Below are 21,247 nucleotides of genomic sequence, written 5' to 3'. Positions count from 1 at the left end.
ATCATATCACTCCTCTGCCCCTCTAAAGGCTTTCCATTTCATTCAGAATAAAATTCAAAGTCTTTGCTATGACCTATAAGGCCCTACACAATTTAGCTCTTCATTATGCCTCTGACCTCATTGCCCATCCTGTTCTCCCTTTCTTGCTCTCAGCTCCACTCCTGCCTGTTCCTCAAAGAATCAGGTACCTTCTCACCTGGAGGACTTTGCACTTGCTATTCTTTTTGCCTGGAATGCCTTCCTAGATATGTATATGGGTCAGTCCTTCACCTGCTTCAGATTCTGCTCAAATGTTACCCTCTCAGTCAGAACTTCCCTCGCCACTTCCTACTCACTCCCCCTGCTTTATTTTTCTCCTTAGTTCTTATCACTATCTAAAATACTATGCATTTTACCTAGTTACCCTGTTTATTGTCTCTCTCCTCCACTAGAATGTAAGTTCAGTGAGGGCCAGGATTTTTACCTGCTCCTTTCACTGCTACATCTCTAGTGTTAAATCAGCATCTGGAACAAAACTGCCACAGAAGATGCTCAATCAATAGTATTGTTTTTCTTCTCTCTCTTCCTGTTGTCACTACTGACAAAAATTGAAAGTATAGCAGAAATACAGTGCCACTACCCAAAAAAACAATTCAATGCCTTTGCCTTCTGAAAGTAAGTTAAGAGCATCGTCTCCATATATGATAGGCAGAATTTTCTAAAATCTGAACCTCTCATTCACTTATTGCATGTGACTAAAGTAATCACTTCCTGAAGAGACGTTTTTCTCCAAAATATAAATATTTACCTTCCTAAAAGTTTCTAAGCCATCCTGAGAGGACATTCTTTTTCTCTGTTCTGCAACTGAAGGCTTCATTTTAGATGGAGACACTAAAACAGCACCACCTGGAAAAATGCAAAAGATGTTATATTTTGATTAAACTAAATTATCGTGTAGAGAAAGCAGGTGAAATAAGAACTGCACAGTGTTTGCCTGTTACCAACAGCTGGAGTGGTAAGATCGTGATGAGTCCTCTGGATTCCACCAAGTTCTCTTAGCTTCGGAGTAGGAAGCCTGCCTCCTTTTCCTGAGGACACAGAAGACGACTCCGACCTACAAATTAAAACAATTATGAAGCATGTCCTCCAGAAAATATAATAAAAAAATACTTTGCCATCATTATGCAATTAAACTATAAACCTATAAGAGAAGGCCATTTTGTTTCTGAAAAAAATAAACAAATCTACACACAGTTAAGAGTAACTGAATATTGGAAAAGAGGTGAGATCACTGCAAGTCAGCAACACACCAGAGAATTCTTCCATTATATCAGAACCTAACTTCCATATTAGCTGCAAAACTCACAAATGAATGATAAGGGCGTTGGACTATGGACAAAAAAATACCATAACCAATGGCAGAGAACCACTCCCCAAAGCATTCTGCATATAAATCAATGGAAATTAGCTATTTGCAGAAATCACTTATTTTATTAAAAAAAATTTTTTAACATCTTTATTGGAGTATAATTGCTTTACAGTGGTGTGTTAGTTTCTGCTTTATAACAAAGTGAATCAGCTATACATATACATATGTTCCCATATCTCTTCCCTCCTGCATCTCCCTCCCACCCTCCCTATCCCACCCCTCTAGGTGGAAACAAAGCACCAAGCTGATCTCCCTGTGCTATGCAGCTGCTTCCCACTAGCTATCTATTTTACATTTGGTAGGAAATCACTTATTTTAATATTACAAAACATCTTTTCTTTCTTTTTGGTAGTATAACCATCTGATAGTAAAGAATATCAGTTATTTTCTTCAAGTCACAAAGTCATACTTCCAGAGATATCTAGCAAATCATAATTAGGAGGATATAAATGAAAATAACCCTAACTACTTCCTCCCCAAGTAGCTCAATGTTCAAGTGTTCAATTACCAAGTAGTGGTGACTCAAATACCTGAGTGAATCAAATTATATAAACCATAAAGAAATGCCTATTTCGTGACATTAAAATAAAATCTGCTCTTTATTAGTCATAAAACCAAAGTGTAAACCACTATAATTAATTAGTGACAAAACGAAATACATATTAACTGTGAACAATAATGCGTCTATATACTGATTAATTTAAAATGCTCACCCTTCTTTTATCTTGTCTGCTTTAGATTTTTCCTGTACTTCCAACTTCTCTAGCTCTCCCACATTAACCTGCTTGTCCCTTTCCTCCTCTTCCTCCTCCTCTCTCGGCTGTTTCTGTGTGTCTTCAGTGGTGTTCTCTGCATCCCAAGCCAGACGCCTTCTAACAGGTATGGGAGCATCTGACACACCCAATTTCTCTGTGGTAGTTTTCTGGGGCTGTTCTTCCAAGATAGGTCTTTTTTCTTCTAGTTTTGTAGAAGGACATTTCTGCAAAGTCTTATGGCTTGTAGGATCTCTGCATAACAAAAATAAGTTTTATTTTAAATTGAGTAGTTTGAGGTTTCTAATTGATACTTATTTTAATAAGTCCGTCATTGCCTTCCATGGTTCACAACTCTGTTTCCCACTGATATTGCCTTGCCCAGATACTGAAGAAAAATATCGAATTAAGAGTTCATTTTACAATAGAAGTTAAAGTTACAATCTATTAAAATATTCCAAAATAAATTATATTTATCTCCTTCTACTCCTCCCATCACACATACATGCCTGCACCACTGCTGATAAAACTCACATGCATCTCTCGAGTGGCCTCTGCATACATAAACTAGGACCCCCTCACATGGTCTAACTTGTTCAGTTACTCAATTAGGGTTTGTGCACAAACTCATGTGTACTTATGGATCAAATAAGCTGCTTCCAATTTTATATTTTAGATATATTAATCTTTTCAAGTCACTGTTAAAGAACAGATTTTGTGATGAACTTTTAAAATCAGATGTCACATAATTAGAATTTATAGTTAATTTGGTATGTATGGCTACACTAATACACTATAAAAACCAAAAACTATTTTATTTGCTACAAATCAATGTGCTATTCCTCTTAGAAATAGTTTGTGTTCACTTTAAAACCCAAAATAGCAGAGAATTCTTCCATAGAATCAGGGTGGAAGTTCCATATTAACCACAAAAATCCATTAATGAATGATAATGGAAATGTACTAATAGATAATATTCTCTAAGTTTTTATTACTGTTACCTTTTTCTTTTTCTTTTACTTTTTAAAGTTTTTTACGTCTACTGTATAGTCATCCCTAGTCTACTCTTAATTGCTAAGAAGGAATTTTATAAAATCCAATCTTCCAGATTTAAATTATGTATTATTTCTACCCAAGCGTGTAAAGCAAGTATGTATAGCTTTACTTTTCACAGAGAATAAACTAAAAATAATGAAACGTAATAAGTGGCTGGTATATTTCCATTAGACTAGATGACTTTTGAGTCTTCATATCATTTTCCTATGTAATTCCATGATCTACATAATCTATAACATACTTTTCCACCATCCACAAATAACATCTCACCCAGCAAGATCTAGTGCTCTAATGTTGCTACTAATGGTTCCTTCTGAGCTCGTGGTCGAGGAGACATCCCAACAGCGGTTGTTTTCAGACAGAATCTGATTCAGATGGTCCCGAGAAAAATGAGTTCCCTGAACTCGTTTCCTATAAAACTCAGCCTTCTCTCGGAGTTCTTTAACCTATGCAGGAGAGTTGAGATATCATGTATCATTGTAAATGCTCCTTTGCAAATATCACCAAGTAGCATATCCAAGACATTGTACAAATACAGCCAGAGACCAAGGAGAAAGAAAGGCAAAAGTAGCCACATACACTATGTGCATTTTTAAGCAGAAATTAAAACAGTCAAGCTGATGCACAGTGCAGTTATTTTGCTTCAGGCCAGCAGGCAGGGAGAAATTTGCAGCAGCTAAGAAAAATATCGACACCTACTTCTTACTTCAACTGAAATTACACAAGTACTCTATGCATTATTACAGATTTAAAAACTCAAAAGCAACCAACCTCCGCATACCACATGGCATTTAGAGAACCCTAGGGGAGGAATACAGAAACATACTTAATGACAGGTTAATGCCATAATTGAATATTAATGGGAATCACTGAAATACCTTATTATTTTTCCTTCTAAATATATACCAAACTTGTCGATCAATTTTTTTTTAGTATTTTCAGTAGCATTTAATTCAGTAACCAAGATACTTTAACATTGCCTTGAAAATCAACCACGTTCTTGCATGGGTGGAATGCTGTCCGCAACAAGGTAACCTAATTACTATTTCCCCACCTCTGGAAGAGTACTGACATGCCAGAAACCCCTAGCCCCAGTCTTTACTTCTAGGCTTATATACACCTGCTGCTACTACTACAGAAGCTCCACTGAGAGAGTCGTGAGGCTTTCCTCTCCACATTCCTCAACATTCCCTTGTAATCCGCAAAACCAGTATTAAATACATAATTTAAAAGAATATCCCACAAAATAATAACTGTAATATATTCGACAAAGCAACAGGATACCAAAAAAAAGTTCTGATGAACTACTGATATAAGGTGACTTGAATTCCCTAATATGCAAATAACATATTTTCACGTGAAAAGGAGTCATTTATACTCATTGAAACCCTTTCATTTTATACATCATACTGCCACCTTCTGGCTTCCCTGAATACCATTCCACAATGTAAAAAAATTAAGTTGCAGCTTAAAAGTTTTGAATAATCTGATTAAAATAATTTATTCTCAAAAAACTGTATAATTTTTTCCTATCATAAATACAAATATTAGCCTTAAAAGGATACCTGGATACTGTCTGCTAAAATCGCTTTTCTCATATTATGTAACAACCTAAATGGGAAAAGAATAGATACATGTGTATGTATAACTGAATCACTTTGCTGTACAACTGAAATTATCACAAAATTATTAATCAACTATACTCTAATATAAAATAAAAAGTTAAAAAAATAAAAGCAAAGAAAAAAACTGCTTTTCTCTCACTTAAAGGCAAAAAAGCAAATAATGAAAATTGGCATTGCAAAAGCAACTGGAGAAACATATCCTCAGCTCCTTAAGGAAATACTACTGATGCAGAGAGATGCAAGTGCTACATCTCTAGGGAATCAGACAAAGCAAAGGACAGCGCCTGCCAGGGCAAAAGAAAACACATAATCCCAAACAGAGTCCTACTGCTCTAATGAACCAAACCTGAAACATTCCTAAAAGATAATTCAAAATATTGTTTTCTTCACTGTTAAAAAAATTAAGCCATGTTCATTTATCATTTTTTCAACTCTTATACTTTAAAGAAAATTACTAATAATGGTTTTTGCATTTAATAGGTATTGAGTCTGCTGAACTCTTAACCAGTGTGTTCAGAATGCATGGGAAGCTTGTGATAAAGTGCCTTGATATAATCCGGATTTTATTTCTAATAAGTACCCCCATGCTTCAAATGCGTAATGGTCACTCCATCACCTCCATGATAAAATCTTCATGCCTTAGGATCACTTCCTCCCCCCTGGGTTCTCAAAGCCCTTGGTGCATATCCCCACTAGTACTTATTTCCTTGTTCTGGAATTATTGCTTGTGTCATTCTTCCCCATTAACCTATGAACTCCTTGAGGTGAGGGAGAATGTAGCCTTTCAACATTGATTCCACAACCTGTCCTGAGTATGGACTAAGTGCTAGGCCTGAGCTAGACGGCTGGTAGCAAAGATAAGCAAGAAAGTTCCTGCACTCAATGTGCTCACAATCTGGTAGAGCAGGCCGACCTCCTCGTATATGATAAATCATTATCATAATATTGGTACGATCTATGCCATAATAAACAAATGAGATATAAACTGAAGGAGTGGTTTCAAAAGGGGGTCCTACCAGTCCTACTGTGTGTAAGGTGGAGCAGGAAGGAGCTGCAGAGAAGGCTGCATTCTATCCATACGGGAGGACCTCACTGATTGATGAATGAGAGGATGGACGAACATCCCCTCCATGTACACAGTGACCTAGTTTTATCTGACATCAACTTTTTTTAAAGAAGGGAGGGGAGATACAGAAATTCTGTAAAACTTTATTCAGTTCTATTTGTTACTGACATTCAAAACTCAATGTTTTAAATTGACTTTATCAGCAATCTTTGTTAATAATCTTAGTACTGTTATATTTTACAAATACATGATTTTAAACTTCTGTAGTCCTAAACTCAGATGAAAAAATAGGATGCTGATATTTCCAAAGTAAGGTGTTCTACTAGAAAGAGAAAAAAAAATCAATGGTGTGAACTCAGTATTAAAAACAATCCCTACAGCCAAAAAAAGGAGCCACTAAAAATGATATGAATAAACCATGCCTAACTCAGTTAAAGCCACACACACACCCCTTTTCAGGTCAAGTAACACCATCAGGTTACATAATATTAAATGCTATAAGTAGAACGTTTTCCTTTCTGGATTTCTTTTCCCAAATTAAGAATTCAACTAAGTTGTTTAAAATTTATATGTGAAAAATTCAAACTCAGAAAACTGGGGAATAAAATACTCCTTTTCCCAAAATCATACCCTGAAAATGAAGAGTCATCTTATACCTAAACGTCCTTACAATGTCTGTCAAATTACAGAATGTCTCAATGTGGCACTTCATCTTGAAACAAAGTCCTATTTCTGGAAGACACATTAGAAAAAAATTATCTCAACCAATGCAGTTGGGAGGATTAGAAGACTACCTAACAATCAGGAAAAAAAGACATTTAACACAGATCCAGTAGTTATTCTGAGGATTGGACTTAACAGTTGCAGTTGCTGATTATTATTAAAAAACAGCCTTCAAGCGAGCATTTTAAAGAGGAATAGAGCCACTGGTTATAGTATAGAGATAACAAATATACAACCACTGGACAAATAACATCAACTACCCTAATGTTATGTGAATAGGAACTTGGGACACAGGATAAAATATCTAGTGACTAGACTATAAATAGATTAAAAAAGTACAATATCTCAAAGAAGAAAGAGGGAAATGAAGATGATACATGGACTAGAAAACTGTAACATGATTCAAAGTGCGTTAATATTCTAATGATAAAAAAGTCGCTGATGTCCAAATGCATTTGACGAGTGTGAATAATATTCCATGAAATGTTAGGAGTAGGAAAATGAGGGAGTACCTTATACGTAGGTACCTCAAAATCAGCCACATACAGTAAGTATCTTCCAGGGAAAAAAATGTAAGATATAAGAAAATATGGCCCATATTAAATGTCTATGACCTGATTGACTAAAACTATTATCACTATCAGTGATCGCTAACCTCATAACTAAAAATTCTTATTCTTTTCTAACTCCAATTTGTTTTTTTGAATGATTTTGACCATGAAGTTAAGGTAAACTATTCTACTAATTTAAACATTTTCAACCACCTATAGCAATTAATAAAACAAACCTTCAGAAAAGTCACATTACCAAGATATTATAATAGGAAATCTTAAAGACCGATCTTAAATTAACAACAAAAACAAAAATGTTCTCTTCCACAAGGGCAGGATAAGGACTGTCACATTATCACAACTCCAGACATAACAGTCCTCTGAGTCCATTAAATGTTTACATCTGAGGCCTAAATGCCAACTTATCTTAGTTCAAAGAAGTCTCAGACTAAGCGATAATCTTTCCAAAACAAGGAGCTTCTCATGAACCCAACCTAGCGAAGTACCGGAACACGACAGGGCAGTGGCTGACACCTATCAACTGGCCATACACGCCCTCTATGGCCACACTCTGTTCCGGCCTTTGCCTGGGGTTTTCCCCCATTCCCCATCAGACTCCTCAGGCACAGAGATCCTCACGGAGGTCTGGCATGGTCAGAAACTGCTCAAGAATTCAAAACTGACTCAATTCCTTTCTTCTGTCATGGCTGCTTTCAATGTTCTCATTTTTAACTTGATTTCACCAAGGTGAGTATAGGAATTTTGCCCCCAGTAATATTCGGTTGGCCGAAAACTTTGTTCGGGTTTTCTGTAACGTCGTATGGAAAGGCCTGAACGAACTTTTTGGCCAACCCAATATCGTCACCAGGACATAGGTCTGGGAGCTGCCAGAGCCAAGAGCCAGAAGCTCAAAGTGTCAGAGGCTGATTACACATAATTGTTAGCCATGGTTTGAAGTATGGAGCTAAATAAGATTCATTCCCCATCCAAATTATCCCTCTCTTTATAATGTCTAATCCAAAATGTTCTCATTTAGTTTATTCACACAGAAAGGGGAGCAAACCATCAAGATGTAGCTTAAAAGATGCTAACTACACAATAACCAAAAAGGCTCCACCGTTTATCCTTTGGCTATAAGAAGCTAGTACTAAACTAGCACTCACCAATTCTAGAATTACCCTTTTCTTCCAACCTTTCTTTAGGATCCTCAGAATTTCTCCCATATGTCAGGGTATCCCAACACTAGAACTCAAACCTCTATCAACAGAGGCCACTCCTTCCTTGTGCTTGCAGACTGCACTATCAGTACATGCTAACAGGGCACGTCAGTCAGATAAACTAACCTTGAAAAATTAATCAATCTTGAATTGAGAGAGTAGAGGTCTGAAGGTTATAAAATAATCAAATCTATAATGCTACAATTCTATAAACTGACTTCATTAACATAAATATTTGATTTTAAAAACATTTTTAACTTTAAAGACCTTATAATAATACTAATCTCTAAGCTAGTATTTTAAAAAAAAGTAAACACACTGATAAACTATATCCTCATACATACAATTTAAGTTCCTGATACTTTTAGTGCTATTACCGCATCATACATTTTCATACTGTCATCTCTATTACTAGGTGAAGCTATTGTGAAATCAAACTGATATAGTGCCAAAGAACATGTGGGCTTCCTGAGCTTATATACTCACCTGATTTGGTATGTTTTCCTTCACACGTGTCCAAGTCCCAGCTTTATATAAATATTGGGCTGGGCTCAGAAATTTTGCTCTATATTCAGAATTCACCTTCCTAACAGAAATGAAATGAGAGTAAATATTTCACCATGTTGATCATCTAAATGCCATGATATTTTTCTTACAAAATACATACCCAAGCCTTTGATGTCTCCAAGGAGTAAGTTTCTTTTTAGGCTGGTTTAAGTCTTTTGATTCCATCTCTGCTTCTAATTTTAAAGGATCATCTGTTTTATTATACTAAAATGAAAATAATTTAAACTTTTTATGCTCAATTTATGTTATACATTAAAGTGAAAACACAGATGTTATAAAGTATAGCTGGATACTGAATTACAATTCTGTTTCTAAAAGTAAGCTTTAACTACTAAAGATAACATAGAAATCATAAAAAATCAACAAGCAAGTTTTGAAACTAGTATATCTGGTTAGTTTCTTGAAGTATATAGCTCAGGATATGGCTTCATTTTCTAACAATAAAAATTTTAGATACTTGGCTAGGAAAAAGTTTTAATTAACAAATATCTAAATAAATAAACTTTATGTTAATGACCTATTGAACACTGGTCTTACATTTTCCCTTGATATTCTAAGTTTATATTTAATTGTTACTCATTGGGACCTTCCACTTAATTATTGTAAGTTAGCACACAGCTTTACTGAATAATTCTTTTTTTTCAAGAACATCATAGGTCCAACAAGTATATATATATTATTAAACATATACATCATATATAATATGTATGTATGACTTATATATATGCACATATAATTTTTATATATGTATATTTATATATATATAAATTATTTTACTTTTAGTCATCTAATTTTTATTCTTAGAACCCATAACATTTCAGGTATGACATTCCAGGAGATCAAAAGATAGGACTTACCCCTGATTTACCTATAATTTACAATAATTTTAACCTGATGCTGTAACTGAAACAGCTGTAATTTCACACAGAGAAGTACACGTTTGTATATACCAAGGTAAATCGTGTGAATTATACTGGCTATAATTTGGCATACTAAAGCTATGGTTTAAAATACATGTGGGTATGTGTGTTTCGATCTGATTTCCACTATTTAATTTAAAGTATGTGTTTCCATCACCACTGTGACCCCTGGAGCTCACATTACTATAAGGACAATCATTTGATATTAGACATAGCCGACTTACCTGCTGTATTGCTAAGCATTTGCCGCACTGTATTACACTTAATTACTTAGATCTGTCTCCCCACTGACCCAAGAACTGCTTAGGGCTTAGTGTAGTTATCATTGTATTCTCAGTACCTACCTGGTGCCTGGTTTCTACCAGGTGCTAGATGAACATTTGACATTTAGTGAATAAATAAACAAATTAGTGAAGTAGCAAAAAACAAAATCTCAAATGGTGATAAGTAAAAGGAAATTTGTAAAGTTCCAAATGGTGGTGAGTAAAAGAAAACGTGGAGAGTTTCAAATCATGAGGATTTTATTTTGTTTAAAGAACTGACAAATACCTTCTTTTCAGGAGATATTGTTTCAAAATTTCCGTTCTCCTTCAAATGATTTCTTTGTTTTGGTTCTTTCACTGGAGATAAACCCTTAAAATTTCTTTTGTATTCAGTTTCATGGATGAATGAGTTACCTTTGAATTGTGGAACAAATTTGCTTTTATTGTGGAAAACCTTAAAAAAAAATTACTTTAGTTTAGTTTTTTGTTAAATATACAGAACTACTTCAATTGCTTAAAAAATTTCACATACGAAGTTGAATCATAGGATACAAAAAAGGGAAAATTATATACGACTGTAATTTCATTTCACATGTCTAATTAACATCCATTGTAACAAAAGCAAAAACAAATGGGATTGCATCAAACTAAAAAACTTCTGTACAGAAAACAATCAACAGAGTGAAGAGACAACATATTGAGTGGGAGAAAATATCTGCATTCATCTCATAAGGGGTCAATATTTAAAATATTTAAGGAACTCAACAGCAAGAAAACAACCCAATTAAAAAATGGGCAAAGAGGCCTAAAAACAGACATATAGATCAATGGAACAGAATAAGGAGTCCAGAAATAAGCTCACGTGTATATGGTCAATTAACTTATGACAAAGGAGCCAAGAACATACAATGGCGAAAGGGTCTCTTCAATAAATGGTGTTGAGAAAATTGGACAGCTACACACAAAAGAATGAAAATGGACCAGTCTTGTGCCATACATAAAAATTAACTCAAAATGGATTAAAGACTTGAACGTAAGCCCTGAAGCCATAAAACTTCTGGAAGAAGTCATAGGCTAAGCTCCTTGACATGGGTCTTGATGATGGTTTTTTGGATTTGATACCAAAAACAAAGGCAACCAAAGCAAAAATAAACAAGTGGGACTACATCAAACAAAGACACAATATTTTCAAATCATATATCTGATAAAGAGTTAATATTCAAAATAATAAAGAACTCATAAAACTCAATAGAAAAAAAAAGCAATCTGATTAAAAATGGGCAAAGGAACTTTTTTCCAAAGAAGACATACAAATGGCCAACGGGTACACGAACAGGTGCTCAACATCACTAATCATCAAGGAATAAACCAACATCAGTGAGATTTCACCTCACATGTTAGAATGGCTATTATCAAAAATACAAATGGTAACAAGTGTTGGCAAGGATGCAGAGAAAAGGGAACCCCGGTCCACTGTTGGCGGGAATGTAAATTGATATGGCCATTATGGAAAGCAGTATAGAGGGTCCTCAAAAAATTTTAAATAGAGCCAGCAACCCCACTTCTAGGTATACATCCAAGGGAAATGAAATCAGTATCTCAAAAGATATCTACACTCCCGTGTTCATTATAGCATTATTCACAGTAGCCAAGATATGGAATCAGTCTAAGTGTCCATGGACAGATGAATGGATAAAGAAAATGTATTATTATTCAGCCTTAAAAAAAAAAATCTTCTCACCTGCAACAACATGGATGAACCTGGAGAACATATGCTAAGTGAAATGAGCCAGGCACAGAAAGACAAATACTGCATTATATGATCCCACTTATATGTGGAATCTAAAGGAACTCATAGAAGCAGCAAACAGAATGGTGGTTGCCAGGGACCAGGGGGTGGGAGAAATGGGGAGATGTTGGTCAAAGGGTACAAAGTTTCAATTATGCAGGATAAATAAGTTATGGAGATCTGAAGTACAGCATGAATATAGTTAACAATACTGTATTATGTACTTAAAATTTGCTAAAAGGATAGATCTTAAGTGTTCTCACCACACAAACAAAAAATGGTAACTATGTGAGGTGATGTGTTAATTAGCTTGATTGTGGTAATCATTTCAGAATGAATACATACGTCAAAACTTCACATCGTACATCATAAATGTATAATTTTTGTCAATTAGACCTCAGTAAAGCTGGAGAGAAAATCCAAAGGTCAACTTTCTCTACTCATTACTATGTTTTGAATAATAGTTATTGTAATCAAATAATGCTTAAGCCAAAAGAAATAATGAACCATATCTTTTCTCCCCAAGTTCCCTACCCCCCTATTAGTTTGGTAATGAGAGCAGTAAAATAGGCAGATTTTAATAATATGAAAATACACATTAGCTTTACAAAGCAACTCTGTTGTCAGCTCTGCAGGGTTTTTTTCCTCCTTGACATGAATTGACAATAAAAAAGTCTTAACGTTTTGAATATCTGACATATGCATTTGCTCAGGTTTTTTCCTTTGCTTATTTTTAGCTTAAAGCAAGGAAAAAAACAGGTAATTATCATGTTTCTATTTTTAAATGTTTTCTTTTATCCTTAATATTTCATAATATGGTTTCCATTTCATGGTCTATTACCACTGATTACAGAGAAAGCAAATAGAAAGGATATGGAGTTCAAATAAGGTATATTATTGCTTCACAACGCTGAATAATACACCTTCATACAGATCACAACCAAACAGTATATCTTTTTAAGTACAGTATAACCTCAAGGACTCTTCTGCCAAAAATTGTTCTCTTTTACATATTAATATAAGACATCCTTTCAGAAAACAGGTGTCTGATAAAACAAAACGGAATAGCTCCTTTAGAGGTTCCCTATCAACAAGCTTTGAAAGTTTCTGTCACAGAGCTCTTCAATCCACAGACCCAAAACTGATATGCTTTCAACTAACAAAGAGCATTTGCTTCCAAAAGAAATTCTCTGAAACCCTCACTAATGAAAGCAATAAAGCTAGTAGTGAAGGTATTGCTAGTGGTTTATGTTATACTTCTGATACTATCAAAAGAACATTTCTACATAATGCTTTCACTGAAGTATGCAGAAGTTGTCAATTGGGCTTTGATTTGAATCACCTCTACCTTAAAGGTAAGATATTCTACAAAAATTGAACAGTCACGATTTTTAGGCTGTAAATAATTTTGTAGGTACACTTTGTATCCAACAACACTTGTGAGCCAGCAAAAGAAGTACTGATTCTATTCACTAGGTTTATAAAGGGTATGTATTGATTTATGTTATTTTATGTGTCCCTAAAATGTTATATAAATTTGTTTTTTAAAAACTGAATAACAAGCAAGCCTAAAGCTGCTACAATTTGTAGGATAACACTGGTACTATCTTAGTGTAAGAAGACATGTTATTGTCTTGCTGAATCTAATTATCCTCTTGGTTCTTATGGGTGTATAAAGTATATAGGTGAGTGAGAAAGAAAAGACTAAGCTGTCATGAGCCTTTGGGGATATTCTAAATGGAAGTATTTCCTACCTAAGCCTAGGAGTATGGTTAAGAACATAAATGAGCTAAGAACTGTCTGGAGAATTATAGTAGTAAAACAACAGAGTATATATTAGTAATGGTAGTCTAATACTAAAATTGTGTGAGGATACAATGAAACCTAATATCACATTTAGTTACCATTATAGCTTTTGAATTTATAAATATAGTTAAACTGATAATTCCTATCACTGCTCATTTGATATAAGGACAAAATGATATATCTTGCATCACTTTCAACCTATTTTGTACTTATTAAAATAAATATCCAACGCAGTTACACCTTTCTTAGAAGACAGAAAACATGCAATATATTAGTCAACAAAATTCAACATTTCAGAATACAATCAATTTAACAATTTTTTAATAAATAAAAAAAATTCACAGCATGCAAAAACTTACCAGTCCTCAAGTTTTCATTACCCTGTCTCATATTTAGTATATGTGATGGATCTGGCAACAATGATCATCAGTAGCCTAGGACAGTATAATATTACTACTATAAATCAGAAGTAATAGGATGATTTTAGCAAAACTCTCATTTTCACGTTTCTAGAACCCACCTTCAGGCCTTCTTAAGTATCTAATTTCTTTCAATTCTTAGTTCTATGTAAATCTGCAACACTAGATTAGATGATATTCCTCAAAAATGTATTGCATCCATTAAACTACCTGATTGGCTGCAAAAGCTGAAGTAGTTTCTTTAGGGGTCTTCCAAACAAACTGCCTTTGATATTCAGAATTTCTCAAGACATTATGTGAAGGAACAACAGTCAGTCCAGCTTTTTTCTGTAGAAGTCTATCCAACTGTTAGGGAAAAAAAAAATCCCACTCAAAGTTATTAAAAATTTCTATTCAAACTTTTTTTTTTAACTGTGGTAAAAAACGTAGAACATAAAACTCTACCCTCTTAACAAATTTTTAAGTGTACAGTAAGGTATCATTAACTATATGCACATCGTCATACAGAAACCTTTCTTTAATTGTTAATCTTCCTTTAAATTGTGAAACTCTTTAAAATTCCCTTAATACCGTCAAGGAATTATTGTGCATCCCAGCAAAAGATAACATTTCTCTCATTGCTTCTCGGCCTTTTGGTTAAGATCAAGTGTAGATAACATTTCTCAGTCCCTTCCTACCAATTATGCATAATTGAATATATTACTAAGAAACAACAGCACATTACCTCGTCCACAGCTTGCTTTGGGGACACCCCTTCCCCTACCCACCAGACTTACATGTCACCTTCCTTGATTCCCATGCCCCCTGGTCTTCCAACACTTCTAAATGCCTCTCCGTGGTTCCAGTCAGCGGTGGACATGAGATGGGGAGGAAGCAGTAGAGTGGATAAAAATGGGGAAGCAGTGAGGCGTCTGCACGGGTCCCTGCAGCCTCTGCTTATGTGCTCGCAGGGACCTGCCGCAGGCCAGCTGGGACATAAGAGAGCAGAACTGCAAGATCTTTTGAGATCTAGCCAGACCTCTCCTTTCTTTTGCATTTTGTCAATTGAGACTCTGTTTTTTCTGCTAGTACACAATAAGAAATTGAAAAGGGCCTAGGTATAAGTCAGCTCACCATCCCTGCCAGAGGTAATGGCCTACTCCCTTTCTCTGTCCCAACTTGATCTGTCCCTTAGGACTCAGGTGCTGATATATGATAAATAAAATCCAGAGGCAGGCTGTGCACCCAACGAAGGGATATCTTAGTAAAACCAGTACAAAATGGCAACTATTAAGAAGAGAACTAAGTCATAATAACTGAAGTCAACAGCCTCTTATCAACTCTTCTACAGACACTGGACAAGAAAACAAATAATGGAAAAATTTAAGCACAAAATGTAATATTACTGAAATGATGATGAAATTTACAAAGAATTCTATGCTTCTGAAAGGAAATACAGTGAATATACCTACCCCGCCATCTATGTTTTCTGAAAGAAGCTTGGTAGAATGTTCCAGCTCCACATTTTCATTAACTGGTACATGATTTGCTACTATATCCTCCTTATTTTCCACAATTTCTGAAGCCCCTTCAGCTCTGGAGTCTGCAGAGTGAGATCTGGTTCTCTTGGGAACCCTGGAGGCGTCTAGTGCAAGAACCCTTTCTTGGTTAACATCTTCTTTTCGTTCTGGTTCTGGTGTTCTGGGGGCTTCGGGTTCTGGTGATACAACCACAGCGCTCTCTGAGGTAGCTCCATTCCACTCAAGAGATTTTGAAATCTGTGGGTCATGGTGAGGGACTCTTCTTTTGGAAATAAAACTTGGCTCTTTTGTGATTCCTACAAAATATAATATACAAAAATAGCAGATACCAAAGCATCAAGCTACAAAGAGAACTTTTAATCACATGTATGAGAGGAGAAATGGAATTTAAAATTCAGTTGAGATACACAATATCCTTTCAGTTATAGGATTAAAAAAAGTACAGTTTTCAACATAATATCTTTAATTTTGTTTTGAAGAAATATTAAACGTTTGACCATAATTTTTAAATTGAGGTCACAATGTTCGAGTTATCCTAACACAAGTTGCTAGAATCACAACGTGATGGACCTGGCAAGCCAGGTGGAATGTGTTGCCTCCGTTTCTAATTACTTTCCTGTGCTACTTTACAGAACAAAGGGCCCTGGTGCTGTCAAAATTTGGAACTTTTCACAAAGCTTCTCTTATGTACAGCAGACCAAGATGAGAAGGGGTGAGATGTCATTATGCTGGATCTTAGTTCTACATTTGCCTTGAGTTCCTGAGAAGTAAAGAGAATGAACCCTTTTGACAAGACCTAAGATACTATTTCTCTATATTTCTGTCTGGCAAGCAAATGTCCAAAAACTTAACCTTCTACCCAGGTAAGAGGAGCTCTGTGGAATGACAGTCACTGAGATACTGCCCTAGTTTGGAGCCATTCTTTAAAAAGAAAGAAGACAGTGCAGGGTGGGGTAGAGAAGAAAGATTAAGAATGGAAGAGAAGGGAAGGTAGACAGACAACCTGGCATTAGAAAACCAGAGCCCTTTAGCCTCTATCATGGAAGTTCTGGCCATCAAACCCAGGGTCCCCACCCTTACAAGTCTCCCCTAGACCACGGTCTTCAAACTGGGTGCATATATATCTGGAGGCACAGAAAGACATTCTGTGGGGGGGCAGGAGCAGAAATGGGCAGCTTAAGGGAATGACTTTCCAGATCCTAACTTCCATGTGTGCTACTTCCTGACAGCCTAAGGGCTGCATCTGCCATCTGTAGTTTCCTTTCTCACCACTCCCTTCATAATCACCCTCTTCCCACTTCATACAAGAAAGACACGCCTCTCAACCACCCTATGGAATAAAAAAATTGTCATAGGTGGGGAGGACAAACAAAGGAACAATTCAAGAAAGCACAACTCCTGAGGAAGAGTATTTGACAGCAAAGCAACAAAGGCAGAGATTAGAAATAACAAAAGAACAATGCCTTATTTTATCCAGCACAACACCTTTTCCATCTACCTATCTTAGAATTAAAATTCAGGTGTAAGACAGTCATTATGTGAAATGCATATATGCATATTAATGCATTTATGTGGACCAAAAAATAAAGTCAGACTTTTTTCTCACAGAAAATAATTCTAATTTACATGATTAGTTTTCTAGTGAGGACTGACTTTACCAATTAAATGATGAACATTTACCATAAACTGAGCTCAATCGCTAGCTCCAAAATTTTAACAAAAGACATGTAAAACATATATACAATATTCAATATGCTAGAAATCATATCCTTTGAAACTATTCATTACACTTTTGATAAAAAAGAACTTAAATATCAACTTTAAAATGTGAAGAGAGGTAAGACTTTCTAAATTCTTTTAGCGGGTATGAAAGCACAAAAGCTTGAAGACCACTGCCCCAGACTTCTCTCTTTAACACAGAGCAGGGCTGGTGGAAGAGGAGCAAAATGAAAAGGGAAGATTCTCAAGTGGTCCACCCTTGTCTCCTAGCACCGTGGAAAATACACTATGAGGAAAAATAAGCACAGAACGCCCAGCCAGCCTTCGGTAACACCGCTGTTCTTTCCTGGCCTCCACCTCCCTTTCTGAGCAACCTGGAGTTCTCACTCTGCCCCTCCCCCTTACCTCCCTGTTAACAGGCCTCCCCCTAGACCATTCCTTCCTCACAAGGTACCATACTCCAAAGTGGCTCTGCTCCCGCAGTCTCATTTCATCACCCCTACCCTCACATGTAGCTGATCTAAGCTAAAATGTTACATGGGGGCAACTATGTGGTTAACCAATGCCCCGTGTCATAACATCCCTCAAGGCCCTCAGTGGGCTAGCTACATTTTGAGAGATTTATGTTGGGATTCTTAATCTAATGGAGCCTCGAATCTGTGGAGTTTCTGGTCATTCGGAGAGGATTATGAGCACCACCCTGCCCAAGATGCAGTGACACCCAGTCTTTGAAGCCAGGCTCTGGGCAAAGGATCCTGACAATTCAGAGGAATCCTAAAAGAACCACCCACCCTCATCCACTTTTCCCTTTGTTCTCCAAACCTAATCCTGGAAACACTCTCATCTTACTAATTTCCCAGGCTTGCCACCCCACATGTAAGTCTTTCTTCTCCTGGCTTCAAACATCTAAGTTGGAGGAACTTATATACTACACATCTGGCACTCTCACACATGTCACAGGTTGGGCACCAAGCACTCATCTGTATATATGCACCTAGCCCTTAAGAGGAACATCTCATTTCATCCCTCCTAGGAATCCTGTGCAATGGGCTTCCCAACTCCCACTTGGTGAAACAGGCCCAATTTGCCCGAAGTCACACAGCAAATGTGGATTCAAACCCAGGTTTATTCATTCATTCAAAAATGAAGTTTAATAAACTCCAGAGTATGCCAAGGCCCTGTGTCATGTACTAAGCAGGAACAAGGTGGTGAAGACAGACAGACAGAGCCCTGCTCTCAGAGATCTTATGTTCCAGTGAGGGAGAATTAAGCAAGCAGGTTGAATGGAATCAGTCTGTCTCTTTCCCCCTCTACCACACTCTGGGAAACCTTGGCCGAGGGTTCTAACTTCCCTGAGATACAGGGAGGAAGCATGTGTGATGACAAGAACATGGCCTCTGAACTCACAGGCTTTGAACAACACAGACTCGATTTCAAATCATGGTTCTGTCACTTATGAGTGTGAACCTTGGGCAAACTGCTTTATCTATCTAAGCTTCCATTCCTCAAGACCTTGGGAGTACCCCTCCGCACGCTTGTCCACTCTCAGCTTTCATGTCTCAGCTCCAATACCACTTCAAATAAGCCTTTCCTGACCACTGATTCTAAAGTGTATTCCCTCCAACCCACCCCTCCTTCCAGTTATCTATCACACCAGCCTACAATTTTATATAACAACCTGAAATCCCCTGGTTTATTTATTGAGTTACTTGTTTACTGTTTTCCCCACAGTTAAGGGTCTTTGTCTGGTTCAAAGTTATATCCCTAGAAGAGGGGAACAGTCATGGCCTACAGTAAACCCTCAATAAATATTTGTTAAACAAACGAGTAAATCAACCAGGCCAACTGAACAATGCTTCACAATTTTTTTTGTGTGTGTGGTACGCGGGCCTCTCACTGTTGAGGGCTCTCCCATTGCGGAGCACAGGCTCCAGACGCGCAGGCTCAGCGGCCATGGCCCACGGGCCCAGCCGCTCCGCGGCATGTGGGATCCTCCTGGACCGGGGCACGAACCCGTGTCCCCTGCATCGGCAGGCGGACTCCCAACCACTGCACCACCAGGGAATCCCACTTCACAAATTTTTAATAAATCATTTTGCAAACTTAACCCCGAGGTTTATTCAACTTATAATGACTACTAGCTGTTCAACTTACCTAATTGATCTGATCTAAGTCCAGCCCATGGGTACCTTCTCCCCAATGAGGAATTACAGGACTCTGACAAATATGACTTTTTCCACAGAAAGTTTCTCTGGTATTCACTCAACCCCTGTAATGCAAAGTACAATTTGAGTAAAACGTAATTAATGGAAGTTGTTTTAAGGTAGACATCAGTAAAAATCATTTCTGAACCTCTAAAAAGAGTTGAAAGACTTAAGACTGATAATTAAACATAGAAGAGGTCCTTAAAAATAGCTCCCAACATTGACCCAGCCCTGTGCTACCAGTTCATAGTGTTATATCCTTTAATCCTCACAACCACTTGAGACAGATGTTACAAGGATTCTGAGGCTCAGAGTGGCTACCCTTTTGCTGGTTGTCTGATTCCAAAGCCTGAGGTCTTGTCTGATAATGGGTGGCAATCTAAATCCTCATCACTATAATTATCCTAACTAACGAAGTTCTCACCGAGTACACAATATAATATAGTATGCCTAATCCCTTTTGAAGTTTTGTAAAGTCAACCAAGAAAAGCCAAATTCCCTCCCATTCTGGATGCAAACCCTCAAGATAAAAGAAGACAGTCAGGGCTTGTGGAACACTGTGCTCAACTGTTATTGTTGAAGGGTGCTTGACCATGACAGCTACCAGCTACCTGGAACTATTAACAAACCTTAAACAAAGGCACAATTGTGAAGAATGTGTATTTCTTATACCCTGTCTTTATCTTGTCAGGGTACCATTTCTCAAGCCTTTAAAAGACATAACACACTTTAAAGTTTTAAAGGGAAGGGGTCTTAAAAGCTAAGCTGTGATGTGGTCCATAGGTGTCCCAATCTGAAGCCACCGTAGTTCCCATTATAAAGTGCCCTCCATCTACACGCCTCTGAGCTCTCCCCGCCCCCACCCACCCAAATAAATCCACCTCAAACCATCTAACTATTCCACTCGGCAACTCGGAAGTGAGTGTGAGCGGAGAGGGGGCTAGGTAAGAGGACAAGAGCAGCATCCTCTAGTATGGTTACAGGGCAGGATCGGAGCTGACAGGCTCAGCAGGGCCAAGGGGCGCGGCCCAGAAAGCCAGTGAGGCTCCGGCGCCCTGCACCCGCCCTGTCCCAGCTCCCCCCATCAGGCTTCGGGCCCCCGGGGACCCGGCCTCACCTTGAAGCGCACCGGCATGTCGCCCGGCGCTGGAGCCCCAGCCACTCCGACAGTTAATGGGACAAAAAGCCCGGAGGGGGCGGGGCGACAACAGAGGTTCCCTAGCAAAAGCCTCGGCCCAGCGTCCCCGACTACGCGCCGGCGCACTCCGCGCTTGTCTCCTTGAGCCGTGTCGTTCTGCCTTTCCCCGCCCATTCTGAAGACTGAAAACCAGTAGAGACTCGGAGAGCCCCGCACCATCATTAAGATTCGACCAATCAGTGCTGGAAAGGAGAACGCCCGCCTCCCCAGCCAAATCCCGGGGATTGATAGAGATGGCGGGCGGAAGGCCGGCCAATGAGGCTCCCAGGCCCGGAGTGGGCGGGGCCCCGCGGGAGCTTCGTCCTAAGGAGAGCTCGACGGCGTCTGCTTTGTCGCGTCCTGGGCACCAATGGGTCTGCGTACCGCTGGGATTCGTGAGTCGCCGGCCTCGCTGGACCCAGGTTCTTCACGTCATAAAACAGGAAGGTGTGTTTTTAGTTCCAA

At 37.7% G+C, this 21,247-nt stretch overlaps 1 protein-coding gene across 7 annotated transcripts in view; it reads right to left on the bottom strand.

Annotated features, from left to right (window-relative positions):
* The window catches only part of MDM1 (Mdm1 nuclear protein), a 29,057-nt gene extending 8,188 nt beyond the window's left edge, over positions 1–20,869 (bottom strand). Inside the window, exons 1-13 of one of the 7 annotated variants that reach the window (XM_032646763.1) lie at positions 20,723–20,829; positions 19,556–19,670; positions 15,614–15,978; positions 14,373–14,507; positions 14,103–14,177; positions 10,435–10,602; positions 9,066–9,169; positions 8,885–8,984; positions 3,988–4,017; positions 3,487–3,662; positions 2,122–2,415; positions 981–1,093; positions 788–885 (exon numbers count right to left, since the gene is read on the bottom strand). In XM_032646763.1, coding sequence (XP_032502654.1) covers positions 788–885; positions 981–1,093; positions 2,122–2,415; positions 3,487–3,662; positions 3,988–4,017; positions 8,885–8,984; positions 9,066–9,130 — 876 coding nt within the window. In that variant the 5' untranslated portion in view covers positions 9,131–9,169; positions 10,435–10,602; positions 14,103–14,177; ... (2 more) ...; positions 19,556–19,670; positions 20,723–20,829. Of the gene's footprint in view, positions 1–787; positions 886–980; positions 1,094–2,121; positions 2,416–3,486; positions 3,663–3,987; positions 4,018–8,884; positions 8,985–9,065; positions 9,170–10,434; positions 14,178–14,372; positions 14,508–14,938; positions 15,422–15,613; positions 15,979–16,365; positions 16,443–19,555; positions 19,671–20,722 lie in introns of those variants that run through there. The other 6 variants (XM_032646760.1, XM_032646765.1, XM_032646761.1 and 3 more) reach the window with 6 other exon arrangements.
* Between the last annotated feature and the right edge of the window lie 378 nt (positions 20,870–21,247).

This window comes from Phocoena sinus, chromosome 10 (assembly GCF_008692025.1).
Source record: "Phocoena sinus isolate mPhoSin1 chromosome 10, mPhoSin1.pri, whole genome shotgun sequence".
NCBI classification, from domain to species: domain Eukaryota; kingdom Metazoa; phylum Chordata; class Mammalia; order Artiodactyla; family Phocoenidae; genus Phocoena; species Phocoena sinus.
This window is presented reverse-complemented; position numbering and strand designations above follow the sequence as displayed.